At 49.0% G+C, this 18,259-nt stretch overlaps 1 protein-coding gene across 2 annotated transcripts in view; it reads right to left on the bottom strand.

Annotated features, from left to right (window-relative positions):
* Positions 1–490: 490 nt before the first annotated feature.
* LOC136512419 (glycine-rich protein A3-like) overlaps positions 491–18,259 on the bottom strand; it is an 80,052-nt gene continuing 62,283 nt past the window's right edge. Inside the window, exons 1-4 of one of the 2 annotated variants that reach the window (XM_066506383.1) lie at positions 4,811–5,079; positions 1,770–2,074; positions 896–1,004; positions 491–862 (exon numbers count right to left, since the gene is read on the bottom strand). In XM_066506383.1, coding sequence (XP_066362480.1) covers positions 694–862; positions 896–1,004; positions 1,770–2,058 — 567 coding nt within the window. In that variant the 5' untranslated portion in view covers positions 2,059–2,074; positions 4,811–5,079 and the 3' untranslated portion in view covers positions 491–693. Of the gene's footprint in view, positions 1,005–1,769; positions 2,075–4,810; positions 5,080–18,259 lie in introns of those variants that run through there. The other variant, XM_066506382.1, reaches the window with a different exon arrangement.

An 18,259-nucleotide genomic window follows, 5' to 3' on the forward strand; every position in this document is an offset into this window, starting at 1 on the left:
ACCGGACATACATACATGATACATATACATGTACTTATTCAACATAAATGATACATATACATATACTTATTCAGAATGTCCGCTCGTCAGTGAGAGATGGAGAGAGCTAAATGGGGTGGACGTGAATGACATGTGAGATCCGCTTATATGTGTTTTCCAAAAGCCACATTTGTTCTACCAAACGGCCTTCTGCTCAGCTTCTTTTCCACAGAATCTTTTCCACGCAGCAGCTTTTCCAAACCAAACAGGGCCATAGCATGTCATACATACGACATGATACATTATCTACTATTTCAGCATTTCAGGCAAGCACAGACACAGTTGATCGTACCAGAGCATAATATTCACACATCTTTTCCAACACCAGCAACAAGTACCAAAATTCAGTGCCTACTCATGCAGGGTAAAGTGGTAAACGCAGGGTACGACCATTCCAACACACAGGATATAATCTTCAGAGGCTCAGAGCGCTTCATGCACAACATCAACATAGTACTGCGTACCAGCAAGATAGCAAATGGTTATTATGTCACTTATTAGAAATCATGTCACTCGCCACAAGCTAGATTACTACATATAGATGAAGGATGAGTAAGCGATCACCCTGCTAAATACACTGCTAGGACATTCCAGGCAACAGATGTGCTGGAAGCCTGCATACGAGTTCAGTTATGATCAACCATGGAGAGCGCATCACTTCCACTTCTTGAACTTGCCGCCGGACATGCCGTGCCCATGCTTGCCATGCTTGAACTTGCCGTGGTGGCCTTGTCCGTGCTTGAACTTGCCGTGGCCACCATAGCCATGGCCGTAGCCACCATGACCATAGCCTCCTAAGGCCCCATGTCCACCCTGTCCACTATGACCATAGCCTCCTAAGGCCCCATGTCCACCCTGGCCATGAGAAAGCTTGTTTGCTCCGTAAGCAGCTGCGGCGGCGGCGGCACCTCCAGCGAGAACTGTCCCCATCCCCATGTGGCTCCCGGCATGGCTGCTTCCATAACCTGAAATCACAAGAGACATTAGCTACGAGCTTCAACATTTGAATGGATCAGCAGAATAGAAATACCAATTTCCAACATTACAACAATAAAATTGTATATATAAATGTTAGTGCAAGTGTATGAAACAGTACAGCTCTAAATCTGAACAATAAAATATATATATATATATATATATATATATATATATATATATATATCCAAAACAATCTCAAACCCCACAGTGTAGTATATAAACTGTTTAAATATCATTATTATTTGTAAATAGAAAATGCACAAGTATTTGTCGGAGTTAGACGAACTATTACCTATTCTCGTGGCCATTTGTTTTTGTGGAAGGAACGTTTTGCTAGCTATTGTCATGGTTGAGGCTCTATGATTTAGGAGGTAAAACATATAGTTGTAGAGCAATTCATACAATGTTGAGTCAGTACCGAAGCTACTACTAGTCATTATGATCTCACTCTACTTTAAAGCTAAGGACCCGTTTGGCTGGCTGCGGGCGGCTCCGGCTCCTGCGCCGAAATCACTGTTCATCTGCACGTATTTCACTGTTCATCGAAGCCCCTTTTCTCTCTCCTCTCCTCCCCACTCACAGACGCGATCGCAGCAGCCGGAGCCAGAAATTCGAGCTCCGCTGGCTCCGGCTCCCGCAGGCTCGTGTCGGCCGCCCAGCGGCCGACACCCTGCTACAGTGCCGGAGCCGGAGCCGGCAGGAGCCCGGCCAAACGGTTTCTAAGTATGGAACTGACGAAGAAGAGATCATACCCTGGTGAGATGAGCCGGGGTAGCCTGCAGGAGGATATCCACCTTGCGGTGGGTAGCCACCCGGCTGAGGGTACCCATGTTGTGGTGGGTATGCCCCAGGTGGAGGTGGGTATGCCCCTGGTGGAGGAGGATACGCCCCAGGGGGAGGCGGGTATGCTCCTGATGGTGGCGGGTAGCCCTGCGGAGGGTATCCCTGCTGTGGGTACCCATGGCCACCGGCAACACCATGCATCATGTTTGAGAAGAGCCCCTTGTCGCTCTCGTCATGCTTGTCCTTCCCTCCTCCCATTGTCTCCCCAAGTTACCTGAAGAAAGAACATGCAGAGTATATATCAAACTGTGAGCCAGCTGAAGTGTATTTTGAAACAAGATGAATGTAGACTGAAACAAGATGGAAGAATGCAGTGAGCAAATTCGATATATCAGCAACAGAGTGCACGGCAATGAAACAGGTGATGCAGGGACAAAAGTAGACTAGCTTCGGTTTGGATGTGGCAGTGTACTCATGAAATTGAACGGTACGTATTGGAACAGGACGGATGTAGTAATACTGTAAGAACATTTTTTTTTCTAGATGAAGGCAGTTTTATTAATGAAGTTTGGCCTTTCCTCTCCATAAGAACATTTGGGATCCATACACCGCATTCAATGAACACAAACACATAGAAAAAAAAGGTTTGCTTCGTTCTGAATACTGCTTCTACAGTTCTACTCCTCTCTCCTTACACAACTTGCGATCCAAGATTAGATGTTCCACTGGGGGATCAGAAGAATGCTAAATAAAACAGAGCAGCTTGCTGTGTATACTTGCTAAAGGAAGAAAAAAGACAATGCGTCTAAGACATGTTAGCCCTTGGATCTCTCGGAACGGGTGAGTCGACCACTCACCAGCGTTGCCGACCACGCACTGTCGTTGCCGACCACACACTATGGCTAGAGGTAGAAGAAGGGAGGGAGAACAGAGCACACACACAGCACAAGCACTAGCGTTGGCCGGAGTTCTGCAGAGGGGATGGCAAGCTGAACTCTCTCTCTTTACTGAGTTGCAGTGGCAAACTATATATACGACTCTACCCATCTAATCCTAGTACAGAGATATGTTAGGCTATCATGCTGCTACAGTGACTAGATGTGACAGCATGGCTGACTTTGGCGTCTACCTCTGCTGTTGCTACAGTGTGGCAGGAGAGCCATTCGGCGCCTGCCCCTGCAGCTGCTACAGTGCAACAACAGGGAGCCCTTTTCGGCGCCGCCTGTCCCTGCCGTGCGTTCACACAAGGGGAGTAGCAGATTACTTAACAATTTTGTGCTCCTGGGCTACGCGAAAGGTACCAAGGCATACCGAGCCTGTCCCTGCCGTCCTCCACGTCAGCCGCTTCATGGAGGATCCACGAGAGGATCACTGGGCTGCGGTAAAGCGGCTGCTGCGCTATGTAAGGGGACGGTGGATCAGGGGATCGTCTTCCCTAAGACCGGCGGGAGTAGGCTGCAGCTCAATGTGTTCAGCGATGCAGACATGGCGGGGGACATCGACGGACGGCGGAGGACCTCTGGCGTGCTCGTCTTCCTTGGGTCAACTCCAATCTCATGGTTGTCGCTGAAACAGAAGGTGGTGGCGCTATCCACGTGCGAAGCAGAGTACGTGGTGGCAGCCACAGCGACGTGCCAAGCTGTATGACTGCGCCTGCTGCTGGACGAGATCACCGGTGTGGAAGCTCATCCACCAGCACTGATGGTGGACAACTAGCCCGCCATCGCCCTAGCGAAGAATCCGGTTCTCCACGACCGGAGCAAACACATCGACGTCAAGTTCCACTTCCTCATGGACTATCGATAGAGGGCAGATCGTCATCGAGTTCGTCGAAAATGGTCGGCAACTCACGGACGTCCTCACCAAGCCGCTCGGCCGTCTTCGGCTCACGGAGCTGAAGAAGATGATCGGCATGAAGGGGGTTCAAGGGTTAGCAGCAGGATTAAGAGAAGAATTGTTAAGTAATCTGCTGCTCCCCTTGTGTGAACGCACGGCAGGGACAGACGGTGCCGAAAAGGGCTCCCTGCTGTTGCACTGTAGCAGTGCAGGGGCAGGCGCCGAATGGCTCTCCTGCCGCACTGTAGCCACAGCAGGGACAGACGCCAAAGTCAGCCCTACTGTCACATCTAGTCACTGTAGCAGCATGACAGACTGACATGTCTGTCTACTAGGATTAGATGAGTAGAGTTGTATATACAGTTTGTCACTGCAACTCAGTAAAGAGAGCGAGTTCAGTTTGCCATCTCCTCTGTAGAGCTCCGGCTAACTCTAGTGCTTATGTTGTGTGTGTGCTCTGTTCTCCCTCCCTTCTTCTACCTCTAGCCATAGTGTGTGTAGTCGGCAACGATAATGCGTGGTCGGCAACGCTGGTGAGTGGTCGACTCACCCGTTCCAAGAGATCCAGGGGCTAACAAGACATAATAGTTAATTGTGCATTGCAACACGCAAGCCAAACGATTCCTATAAAAAGAATTACAAATGGAATTGCATGTCTATAATAGTGGTCAAGTATCATTCCAATTTCCTACTGCACATCACTGCAGCCGGCCTTAGGTAACTGAATATTACATGTTATACTCGTCTTGGCAAGCAGAACAGACCCTAAGCGTTACCTTTTTTCGCCAACAAAAGTAGGATCTACTTGTTGCCCAAATTCCAGCCCTAAAAACATTATAATTTACTATTAACTCTTCCACCCTAATCATTGCTGGATCCATATAAAATCCCCTATGCACGAAGATTTCCCCTCCACCTCCAGCTCGATCGAACAGGGGAGGGTTAATTTGGAGGATCCTTACAAGTTACAAGTACAGCCACGCACTTCAGATCGACAGATCACACACAGTCCACAGAACTCTACCACGATGATGATAAGCAAAAAGCAACGATCTACACACACCACATGTATCCCTAAACTTATGTAACAAAAAAACAAAAATCTAACCGAATTACGAGCAAGTATTATATAGAGACTAGAGAGACAACAAGGTGGGAGGAGAGTTGGGCATACCGAACGACGACGCGAACTCCGGCGCCCAGAAGCAGCAGATCTCGGGCGGAGATGTTCCTGTGGGCGACGGGTGCTGGTATGGCCGTTCCCCTCCCCCGGCTGGCGGCTATATACCCGAGGAGACGAAGGCAAAACGCAACCCGGCGAGGAGGCAGGGATGGATTTGGGTGGGGGCAAACGCGTGGCGGCGAGTCAGGCTGACATGCGGGCCCGGGGAGGAGCTATTCGCGGGCGGATAGGCTTTGACCTGCAGGCGCCGCGCCCGCTGCGGCACGGTTGCCGCCTGCGACTTGCGCGTCGCCAGCGCGCGGGAGTGGGAGGAAAGGAAGAAAAGCAAACTGAATCCCACACCACACCACGGGCCGGTCCCACCGCGCAGTGACCCTGGTCGGCGAACGGACCGCCATATTTGCGTGGTATCCACGCGTGTACAGGGCCCCACGCGTCGGCCGGAATGCGGACGAACTGGCCTGGTTGGACCAATTGGGCTCGTCTCGTGTGGACCTGCCGGGCAGGCCCAGGTGAGCCCAGTTGGGCCTGTTTCTACTCAATGCGATGTTTATTTTTTGTTGAAATTTACGCAAGGCAGGAAAAAAAGGCGTTATTAAGTTATACAACGTGGTGCGCAGTCACTCAACAACTTCAGGGATTTATGCATATTTTAATACGTTGTACATATTAAAATTTGACTCCACGGTGTGGCTAGACACACCCTGTTGTTTTGGTTTTGGATTACAAATGTGGTCTCATATTGAATTTGAATTACAAACGTATGAATGATAATGGTGAGATGCAGACAGGGGAGAGTGACGTGCGCAGTACGATAGGCTGACAGATGGGGCTCTTGCATATATACCCTTGTTTTGTATTGAAATTGGGGCCGTTCGGCTGCTCACAATTTCAGTGGGAATTTACTGTGCGCGGATGAAAAATATTGTTCACGCTCTCACAAATTCCTCCGGATTCCTCCAAGCGAACAGGGTCATTGTGATTTTGTCTCTGTTTTTTTAACTTTGTGAATTTGCCCCTGCGTTTTCAAAACGAAGCACCACTTTGCCCCTATTCCGTCATCCTCATCTAACGGTGTTAACTTTTATACAAATGACAACTATGCACATGTGATTTTGCCCCTTGTTTTATAGTTGTTTGTGATTTTACTCCTGATTTGGAATAAGACATTTATATTGTATTTTAACAAAAAAAATGGTTATATTTTATCAAATATATTTGGCACAATTTGCAATGATTTCAAATTAATTCATTCTCAAATAAAATGAACCATGCGGTCTACATCAGGAGCCAATCGGGGTGTGGATGCTTCTAACAAATTGAACGATAATGTAGTGATTGCTACTGAAATCCACATTTCCACACAGCCAGCAGGCAACAGACATCATCACATTCATCAAACTAATCTTTACAGAAATTATCTACTACTAGTAGGCAGTAGCTAGCATTCATACAAATACGAACGGGGCAGCCTAAACTACAGAGGTTGCCCCTCCGACTGCAGCTCCAGCAGGAAGCTACGCCTGGCCCAGGGCCGCCCCTCCGTCACCGGCAACTCCAGCGAGGAACCGGCGTCTGCCCTGCTGCGGTGGCTCCAGTAGGCTGCTGCTCCTGTCCAACCGCCGCTCCTCCAGCGGGCACCAGGCAAGGGCGGCGCGGCAGGCGCAGGCGAGTGAGCTGGTGTGCCGCCGGCCAAGGCCGCCCCACCTCCATCGCGCAAGGCGGAGTGCGAGCAGGCCGGACCACCGCTAGGCGAGGCCACCCTGCGTCCTCTGCGTGAGGGGCAGTGCAGCAGCCGGTCTCGGGCACCGGCAAGAGAGGCCGCCCCGCATCCTTCGCGTGATAGGGCGCATGGCCGCCGCGTCCGTCGCCGCCTGCGCTGCTGCCGCCGCTGTACCTCGCCTTGGAAGAGCCCCTCACGCAGCCGCCTCCGCCGCACCCCGCCTCGGATGCGCCCCCGATGCAGCCGTCGCCCTCGAGAAAGCCCGCGCCTGCTTTATCCTTCTAGTCGAATGGGGGGAGAGGCTGATACGGGGCAGTTTGGTCTTTTTCGTTTTGTGTTTACATATTTTGTATTTTTAAACCATTTATTCTATCATTATCTTACGAACATCCAAAGCAGGGGCAAACGCAGGATTCGTTTAAAAAATAACGAGGGCAAAATCACAAAGTTTAAAAAACAATGATAAAATCACAGTTGGACTGCTGGAGAAGGGAAGAACATAATTTTTTCAAAAAGTTATGGAGAAAATTCTCTTTTTTATCATTATTAGTCAAATGTACGGATTATGTCGTCCGTTCTAATATATTTAGAATCACCACTCTACTATATAAGTATATGTGTACATGCTGGACGGTAACCTTTTCCGCTTTCCATAGCTCTAAGCTGTGATTGGTGAGCTCTTTTCAATCCGATTCCTCTCAGTGCTACCAGCAAAACAAACGGACGCGGATAAGCCGCAACCGGTCGCGAGCGTGCGACCCAGGCCCACGTGTGCAACTCTCAGACAACAGGAGGCCCAAAAAAAAAAAAACTCTCAGACAACAGCGTTATCCCAGCCTCCCGCGCGCAACATCAGCCTGGCTGCAAAATTCCGAGCAGCCTGCCATGCTGGCGTTAGGCTGACGCAAAACCAAAAAAACAAAAAAATTTTCTTTGAATTGCTATATCTTTTGAACGTTGGATCCGTTTTCAAATCCGTCTGTGGGTTCTACGTAGTTTCGATGAATTTAAATTTTTATAGCAATTTATGTGTAATACGTGCTATGAGATTTTTCGAAGGAGACACTGACATGTAATGTTAAAGTTGCTACTTCAAAAATATACTAAAATTTGTCACATAGTATACACAAGCTCGGGAAAATAATTAAAAGGAGTTCCTACCATATAATATTAAAGTTGCTACTCCAAAAATACTAAGTTGTTACAGAGTATGCACAAGCTATGGAAGGGAAAAATATACTAAAGTTGTCACATAGTATACACAGGCTCGGGAAAATAATTAAAAAGAGTTCCTACCATATAATACTAAAGTTGCTACTAAAAAATACTCTCTTTGTTCAGGAAAAAATACAATTCTAGCAAAGTGTCATGGTTTTGTATCTTAAGTTCGATCAATTATAAATAAAAAATATCAATATTTATGATATCAAATAAATATCATTAGATTGATTACGAAATGTATTTTTATAATAAATTATTTTGGAGCCGTAAATATGAATATTATTTACTAGAAATTTAGTCAAACATGAACTACTTTTTGCTGACACGCAACACGTAGTTACATTCTTTTATGGACGGAGGAAGTACTAAAGTTGTTACATAGTATGCACAAGCTAGGGAGAGGGCAAAAAAATATCTAAGGAGTTACCAGCACATAATACTATAGTGTATAACTTTGGGGGCAAATTATTAAAGTAAGCATTGCATAAGCTGCCAACTAGGGGTAAGTTATTATACAACTTGCTCAAATCGGTTTCTCTTTTCTGTTCGAATCTATCGGCAGTGAAAGGATCAAGATGCCCAAGAGGGGGTGAATTGGACTAATTCTAAATTTCTTTGTAATAATTAAAACCTATGGTTAGCCCAATTAACCCCTTGTGCCTAGAAAGTGTTTCTAAGTGTTCTACCGCACAAAAGACTTGCAACCTAAATTCCAATCCTACTCTAGTATGACAATTCTATGAATGTAAAGACAAGTATTGAATTGCTCAAAGTAAATGCTCAAAGTAAATAGAGAAGGAGGAACGCGGCGATGTTTTGCCGAGGTATCGGAGAGTCGCCACTCCACACTAGTCATCGTTGGAGCACCCGTGCAAGGGTGTAGCTCCCTCTTGATCCGCGCAAGGATCAAGTGCTCCCTACGGGTTGATTCTTCGACACTCTGTCGTGGTGAATCACCCACAACCACTCACAATGTGAGTTGGGTCATCCACAAGCTCTCCGGATAATCACCAAGCTCCCAATCACCACCAAGCCGTCTAGGTGATGGCGATCACCAAGAGTAACAATCACGAACTCTCACTTGACCACGACAAGCCTAATGAGAAGGGTGGATACACACTTTGCTACTCTTGATCTCACTAATGAGGGCTCTCTTTAGGATTCTCAAATCTCAATCACCTCACTAGGACCTTGCTCTTCTTGGCACTCTCAAAGGTGTTTCTCAACTGTTGGAATGAGCAAAAGTACCTCCACACACGAGTGGAGGTGGTATTTATAACGTGGGCTGAAAAACGAATCGTTATGTGCCTCTCTGTGGGGTGACCGGACGCTCCGATCATGTTGACCGGACTTTCTGGTCAGTACACCCCGAACTCCAGTGTTTACAATGTGATCGGACGCTGGCCAGCGTCCGGTCAGCACTGATCGGATGCGTCTGGTCATGATTTTCCCTCTCTGGAACCTTACTGGAGTCGACCGGACGTTGGCTCTCAGCATCCGGTCACTTCACCTCTCAGCGTCCGGTCGCACCAGATGATTTCACCTTGGTCAAATGAACTGAGCGGACTCTGCGCTAGCGTCCGGTCAACCCGGAACCAGCGTCCGGTCAGTATTTGACCATCCATTCACTTTCAACTCTCGATCATATGTGAATAAAGTTTGCTCCATTGGATCTAAGGGCTGTTTTGGAGCTACCTAGTGCTAGTTTTAACAAGTGTGTGCCATACCTAACTCACTAGACTCACCTTGGTCAAGCTACCCATCCATACCCCCTTAATAGTATGGCTAAAGGAAAAATAAAGTGTTAAATTACTCGAAGTGTCTCTCCAACTCCAATCGACACTTAGAACTAGTCCATCCTTAACCTTGTCGTCCATCCTTTGAAAACCGAAATGATTTCCATCGTAGAGGCATGACCACCTTGATTGCCCAATTGATCTCCATTACCATGACCTAACTAAATTGCCTCTGCAAAACACATATTAGTCATAGTAATCTTGTATTGTCATTAATCACCGAAACCCAACTAGGGGCCTAGATACTTTCAATATCCCCCTTTTTGGTGATTGATGACAATACCACCCCGAGTATGTGAAAGAGATAAGGTTTTTAACATGCTTGGATCATATAAGCTTTTAGCAATAAGAACAAAAGTGTTAGTCAAGCTTATATGACCCAAGCCAACATGATGTACTCAAAAGATATGAAATAAGCATGAGTATAAGTAGTAAAGCTCATTTGCATCGGAGTTAAAACGCGGAAGCAAAAACAAATGAGCATAGCACAAGTGATATGACATATAAATGATTCAAAAGTAGAGAGCACACATGTCATATATCACGATTACGTAGATATCACTATCACATATATATAGTTCAATGCATGAAAGTAAACACATGATGAATACATAATAGTGTATCACACATAAAAACTCCAAATGTAATAGATAAGCTATTATAATAACTAAGCTCCCCCTAGATATGTCGCTCCCCCTAAGACTAGCATACTCGAACCCTCTCCCCCTTTGGCGTCAAACACCAAAACCGAAGGGTCGATCGGCGGGGTTGTAGCGGATGAGCCGGGCGCTGAGGTACGAGGAGCGAGCTGGAACTGGTCACCATCATCATCTGACCCTAAGCTCTGAGCTGTCTGACCCTCTATAGCTGGTAGTGAAGCTAAAGCAGTCTGGGTTGGATCAGGAACTGGAGCTACTGTAGGCTGAGCTGGTACGACTGAAGCAGCGGGCTCTGATGATGCTACTGATGAAGGGAGCGTCTCTGTAGTCCCGGTAATAGGTGCAACAATAGAAGGACCTGGGACATGTAGATATGGAGGAGTGGGCTGCCCTATCAACTCACTAAAGGAAGCACCAAGGCTCCTGGACACTGTGGTCTCTAGCTCTAGCAGCGATGACGTCTCAGCTGGTGTGAAGCTCGTACGAAACGGTGTGAACTGCGGGGCTGGCACTGACGTAGCAAACCATTGGGACACCTGCTCTGTAGGAGAAGCAAACTATGCTGGTGGCTGTCCCTGACTCTGAAGCCCACTAGGTTGTAACGCTGGAGTCATGGAAGTGGTGGCAAGCTGACCAAGCTAGGGCGTAGGCTGTGGCGGTGGAGCCCCAATAGTTGTCACTACATGCTGCATAAATCCAACAAGCTGCTGCTACATGAGGAGCTACTGCTGATGCATGGCCCGCTACTGCTGTTGTAGTGCCTACGTCTGCTGCTGAATAGCCAACTGCTGCTAGATCTGCTGCTGCTGATGTTGGAACTCATCCTGTCGAGTCTAGAACTGTGCAAAAGTGGCAGCTGTCTCCTGAACCTAGCGAATCTAATCCAGCCTCATCTGCTCAAGTATAGCAAGGAGAGCGAGGTCTGTCTGCGGGGCAGGTGGCGCTGAACTAGAACTGTTGGCCTCATGATCATGTCATTGAGGAGGCATCTAAGGAATGGGCTGGTAGTCATCATCAGAACTGTCACTGGGGTCGCTCACGACCAACCCCTCCTGCTGAGCAAGCTCAAAACCCCTGATAATATCATCCTGCTGGGCTGCAGTCTCTAGCACCTTAGGACGACGGCGCGGCTGACTAGGTGCTGTAGGTGTACAATGCCGAATCATTTATGTCATGTTATTGTAACAACCCAAAAATCCATACACTAAAAATACCAACTACAAAATTTTTTTCTTAGAACTCCCATGTGATGATGAGTGTCATGTATAGAAACCCAACCTAAGAGATGCATTAGGTCTAACCCCAACCCAAGTCAACACATAAGCATGGCATGTCATTAGTTAATTGTGTTTATTTAAATTCTAACAAATGGAGTAATGCATACATTGTTAAATTCAAAGTGTGATTTGGATTTCCATTTGAGTTATGATGTGCTTAACAACTCCAATAAAATAATAAACCATAAAATAATTAATACTCAAACCAAAGAATAAAGGTTTAAAGAGAAAAATCAATTCTATTTTTGTATAACCAAACCACATCTATTTTTGTTATACAAAATAGCTAAATAAAATTTCCTTAAACTCCAATGAATTTGGTGCACCCATTTTGAATTCAAATACCCAAACCAAATTTGAATTCAAATCAAGGAAGAAGAAAAGAAAAGAGGAGAAAGCCTCGCAGCCCAGGCCTGCTCGGCTTCTCGGCACGCCAACGTGTAGCAGCCTAGCAAGCAGCCCCGGCAGCGCGCAACAGGCCGGCCCAACTCGCGCGCAGCTGCCTAGCAAGCAGCCCAGCGTGCGTCGCCCATGCCCGCGTGCCTCCCCGTTTTCCCTTGCTGCCGCTGCCACTTGGCCCCGCATGTCAGCCGCACCCTGCAACAGTGTCGTCTTCCCCCACGCCTCAACCGTCGCGCGACCAAAGGCCAACAGCAATGGTAGGAGCGAGCCAGGGGATCACGCCCAGGGCATGGCCCTATCTCCCCTTGCGCTGCGCCCACGCAACCACACGTGCACCGTTGGATGCAAGCGTGCGCCTTCGATCGCCCCTCGGTCTCCATCTGCCAATCACCGAGCTCCATGGCCGAGCTCGGCTATAAAAGCCCTAGCCCTGGAGCCCTAGCTCATCCCATTGCCCCGCCGCCACCGTGGTGGCCATCCACTGCACACCCGAACCAAGAGAGAAGAGGGAGAAGGGGAAGAAGAGGGGGGGGGGAAGCGTCGAAGCCGCTGCGGGGGAGGAGTTCATCGGAGCCGAAGACGACGCCGTCGTCTTCATCACTGACACGGGCAACGCTGCACTGCACGGCTTCTGGAGCTACACGGCCGCAACCCACCACTGCACCGCCAGCCAGTCGACTCCAACACCTACGGTGAGCCCTGGTTCTTCCCCTGCTCGCCGCCGAACCTTGCTACTTTGGCCATGGCGCTCCACACCGTGAGCGCGTAGGCCCAGGCCATCTCCGGCCTCTGGACACACACGTACCCATGCGCACACCCGCGACCATGCCGTGACCGCCCCACTAGAGCCCCGTGGTGCACCCACGTGCCTCGCCGTCGCCACCATACCGCCGTGGCCGCCGTGGAACCCCCTACCAGCCACATGGGAACCCGAAGCCCTGCCTTGAGCCCTAGACACCCTCGCCATGCCCCCACGGATTCGTAGATGCCTTTACCTACCCAGCCGAGCCACCAGGAAGCCTGCACGCACGACTTCACCGTCGGCGAGCACCACCGAGCCACGAACCACCATGGCTAGGGTCCTAGGAAGTCCTAGCCGTCGCCCCGACCCCACCATCGCAGTCGCCAAGACGTGGTGAAGCTTTTCCCCACCCTAATTGGTTGCCTGAGCCGTTGCAGGAGCTCGCCGGAGAGCACGTCGCCGGCGGGAGCACGCCGTCGAAAGGAAGCAGGGGATTCCCTCGCCGGCCAACCGCGCATGAACCCAGTGCACGTAAACCACAGAGAGAATGGAAATGGGTGGACGCGGTCCACTGTAGACCTGTCTGCGGTTCATGGAGCCACCGTGAGCCACGCTCACGCCCGCGAGTCATGGACCACGGCCCAGTGGAGGCCCACGGCTACGACGTGGCAGCGCCACATCTTGCCACGTGTCTGGCCCGGCCCGGCCCAGACTGGCCCAACCCGAAGCCCGCCGGAGCCCGTTTGAGACCCAGTCCGTGTTGACCGTTGACTGGTCAACGTTGACCTTTGACCTGGCCCCACATGTCAGTGGTACGGACACTCTAGACCCACATGTCAGGTGCTGACGTCATGCTAACATCACACGAGACCCACATGTCAGTGACCCAAGAGTCCCCGATCCCACTTGTCAGAACTGATGACGTTGCTGACGTCAGCTGGACCCCACCTATCAGCTCGGAACCAAGATGATGATGTCATGCTAATGTCATGCTGACATCAGCATGCCACGTGGACCAGTCACAGCATGACACGTGTCAGCCCAGGATTAATTCAGCCTTTTCCATTTTCAGAAATGATTTAAACTTCGGAAATTCATAACTAATTCATATGACCTCAGAAAAATATGAAACCAGGACCAAAATTCATCTAAAATCGAGCTCTACGCAACGAACCCATGTTTGAGTGCATTTGGCTCTTTTGAATTTTCATTGCTTCTTTGTGCTATTCTATAGACGTCGCTAACGTGACTATAATGCGATCGTTGGTAGACTCAGAGGAGAACCAGACAGACGAAGATCGTGAGTACCGTGAGGAGTACGGAGACGACTACACTGAAGGTGCCACATCCCACCCAATCTCATAGCACCTATTACGCATGGCTCATATAGAACTGCTATCGCTTTACTTTGTTGTTATATACACACTAGGATAGGACTTGCATGGTAGTATGCTTTCTTGATGGCCTTTACCTTGACGCAACCTTACCCCTGCTCACCCTGCTGTTAGGCTAGTCACACGCTCGCTACTATACTTCATACTTTTTACTACTACTACTACGCTTGCACTACATTGATGCATGGTAGGAAACTGGTGTTATTTGGACTATGAGGGAGAGTGTTGCGTGTGTGACTTGGGTGTGTGGAGGGTGAGGGTTGTGTCGACCAAGCTGGAATAACGACGAGCCTGGGGTGAGTCTTGCCATGTGGTGCTACCTGGGCACTTGGATATGGAATACCTGTGGCGGGTAAATGGTAATTAGAGGTGGCCTTGGGTGTGAACCTCGAAGAGGTGGAGCCTAGGGTAGACGTGCTGTGGTGGCACGGTAATTGGAAACCCTGATGAAGACATTCTGGCTTGATCATGTCTAAGGACTTACTAGTACTCAGATTCACCGGGAAGCCTTACATCCCACTCGCCCTATATGGTGTGGGACGGTCATACTACTTGGTAGAGCGGTGCCACTACTGCTAGGCGAACGTGTGCAAGGAGGTATGGGGTGCGCGGTTTCCCCCCACACCCTACCGAGACTTTAGGAGGCCTTGTGGACCCGGCTCCTGACATCCAAAGGGCCCCGGCTCTGTCTACAACTCACAGTATCAGCCATCCCAGACTAGACTTGGGATGTTCCAGGGCTGAGAGGTAGGGTGGCATCGTTCTAGGCTAGCAAGCGACCGGAATTCTGCCTAGGAGATTCTAGACTCCAAGGATGGCTAATCTTGTGGGCATGTAAAACCTCTGCAGAGTTTATGGTTGATCGATCGATACATATGCCGACTTGTTGGCTATGGACCTTTCCTGGGTTTCGCTTAAACTAGATAATGAGATGAGTCATTCTTTTCTCCCCCTGTAAGAGAGTGTCGGTCATAGCCAGGGGCTACGGGCCTTGAGACAGTGCTGAGAGGGAGTTGGCCTATCGACTGAGTGATGGTATGGTGGCGGTGTGGAATGGTGGTATATCGATCCTAGGATCGAAACCTGGCTCTGGAATGGGAATGGGGTGGAATGTGTGAGGGAATGGTGTTAAAACTTGACTATACTTTTATATACTTGATATGCTAAATACATAGGAAACCCCAACCTTATAGGTTCCTTTTGACTATATCTAACTTGCATCTAATTTCCACAAAGCAATGCTCATAGGGTTGGGAGTGGCCAGTACAAATCGTACTGATAAATTTTGGCACACGGGTTCTGCTGAGGAGTATAGCTCCGAGGAGTTTGACGGTTGAGGGATTCGTTCCTACGCTCAAGTTTGGTGATCTTATCTTCAAGCTGTTCTGAATGAATGCTACTTTTGATTCCGCCAATGCGGCGATGTAATAATTTATGTAATTCCGCACTATTTGTACTCTGATTATTTCGTTGTATGGATGTGATATTTGACTGGAATTTGGGTAATATGATCTACCTCGGTCTTATTACAATTTGACTCTGTGGATTTCCCTTCACGGAAATCGGGGTTGTTTCAGTTGGTATCAGAGCCATACTTGACCATAGGACGAAACCCTTAGAAATGGACGATAGAATAGGACGTGAATAGCCCTTCTTTCGGTTATATACCGACCCTGCATTTATTTTTATGCAAGGCTTATCTATTAATGACCTGCTAACACCTGTTCCTTAAAACATGCAGATGGCAACGAATGTCGACTGGCCACCTCTAGGACCGCTACCTCTAGACCATGCCAAGCTTACCTTCGACTTACATGAGCTCGGGGGAATTGCACAGACCCTCTGCCGAGTTCTCATCACGTTAGGTGTCCCCGACGAGCTTGTCAAGGTCACCTGCACCAAGAAGCCAGCTCAGGCAGGAGGAATCGAAGGACTGGTTGTCACCTCAGTCAAGTTCCCAGCTAGCACTACCTTACCTTCTGTCCCAGCTTTCACCAAGTTGACTATAGAGGACACAGTCGAGGAGGGACTGCAAGCTATCTCACATAAGGCACTTCGCAGAGTGATGAGGGACCACTACGAGCACCTGAAGACGACAGAGTTCCATCTACTTCCCTAGGCCCTCAACCTCAGCCTTATCCCTAGTGAGTAGAGTTTCACAGCCAACAGAGTTATCCTTGCCGAGGAGGATAGATGCCTTCACGTCTCAGCTATCCACCTATTGGAGCAGGACAGGTACGTAACCCAATTGGAGCAGAGGAGACGTCAGGACCAGGCCCTCCGGTGGGAGTACCAGGAGCGAGATTCGCAGAGAGTACAGGAGCGAGCTAGTCTACTGGAGACAGTTGCCAAGGTATAGGACGAGCTCAACCATCGTGATGAAGTCCATAGAGCCGAGGTCGCTGACTTACAGGACAAAGCAGCCGACCTAGGCAACAGGAACTGCTACCTCGACAGCAAGGTCTTGTAGTTGCAGAGAGAGTTGGACGATAAGAAGGCCGAGTTCAACCGTAGAGGAGACAGAGAGAGGTCCAAGGGGATTGATATGCTGAAAATCCAATCCTGGAACAAGACCATGACTCAAGATCTAGAGGAGTTCAGGAAGATGGCCGTTCACAACTAGGGTCACCTGATCGAGGCACTCAGGCAGAACGAGTACCTACAGGACAAGTGTGAGAGGACTCGGCAGGCTTGGCAGAAGTCTGACAAGAAGCGCCTCAGGGAGATGAAGGGTATGTGGGATCAGCTACCCAAGGAGGTTCATAGCAAGACGAAGCCTAGGATAGAGGAGTTTGAGTTAGCCTCGACTCGCCTCAACCTAGACGCCTGCCCTACCTTACCTGGAGCCAACCCTACTGAGGAGCTCGCCGAGGCCTTGAAGTACGTGTCCCGACTTCACAAGTCTGACGAGGAGATCGAGATCGAGAACAGTCGTATCCCAGCTGCGGTGTACGAGTTAGAGTAGGATGACCCTGCGTGGTCATGAGTCATGTCAGTAGCTTCCATGAGTTGTACCCCATGATGTACCCCTTATGAGATGTATTTTGAGACATTATGCGTAGTACGATTCTCGCACGTCTTCAAGTGTAGCTACTGGAGACGATGCTATGTAATAAAACCCATGTGATGAATGTTTTGGATCTTACTGTATTTTATGAACTTTATTGCTTCTTTGTGATGAGTGTTGGATAGAATAAATGTTTTTCTTTAAATCGTCTAAATCATGTAATCATATCAAATTATAAGCACTGATGGCACAAACACTAAAAATTCCTATGATTCGTGTTGCAGATGCCGAACCGCTGATCTAATCGCCTAATGAACCGTGTACGTGCGCCCACCCCTGAACCAGTCGAACCAAATGGGGGGCGTGGTGGCAACAACCGTGGCCGTGGCCGTGGACGTGGAAGGATACCCTTCCACCTGGAGAATACTCCGCCGCCTGAGGAGAACATTCCACCACCACCACCACCGAACCTGGCAGAAGTGATGGCACAACAGACCCAACTTCTTGCAGCTCTTGTTGAAGGAGCAAACCGTCGCCAGGGAGGTCAGCAAAATGACTTCCAAAGGAAGCTAGAGGGATTTCTAAAGCTAAGGCCATCTACCTATGATGGCACCGACCCTGACCCGCTTGTAGCCAATGACTGGCTCAAGGAGATGGAGAAGAAGCTTGACCTCACCACTTTCACTGATGATGAATGTGTTGGAGCAGCCACACACTAGCTCACAGGTGCAGCACGCGCCTAGTGGGACAGTTTCAGTGATTCCCATGAGGACCCTACCAATATCTCGTGGGATGAGTTCGCCGAAGCATTCATTGAGTATCACATTCCCAAGGGTATCATGGAGGCCAAAGCTAAGGAGTTCCACAACATCAAGATGGGAAAGGACAGGGTGACTGAGTACACTACTCGTTTCACCAATCTTATTCGCTATGCACCTTCCTATGTTGTGAACTCTGAGAAGGAGAAGCTATACTATTACCGCAAGGGACTTAACCCGCACATCAAGCTGAAGTTTGGCGGTATTGAGAGTAACACGTTGCGTGCTCTGGTGGATCGCTACATCCAGATCGAGAAAGATCGCGCTGAAGCTGGAGAAGAGTACAGGGAGGGGAAGCGTAAGCCTGAGGAGTCCTTCTGTGGTTGTGATCGCAAGAGGTTCCACAGAGATGCACCATCCAGAGAACGCTCTCGCCACAACAGGGATGACAACCCTGGATC

Source organism: Miscanthus floridulus, chromosome 16, assembly GCF_019320115.1.
Source record: "Miscanthus floridulus cultivar M001 chromosome 16, ASM1932011v1, whole genome shotgun sequence".
Classification (NCBI taxonomy): Eukaryota; Viridiplantae; Streptophyta; class Magnoliopsida; order Poales; family Poaceae; genus Miscanthus; species Miscanthus floridulus.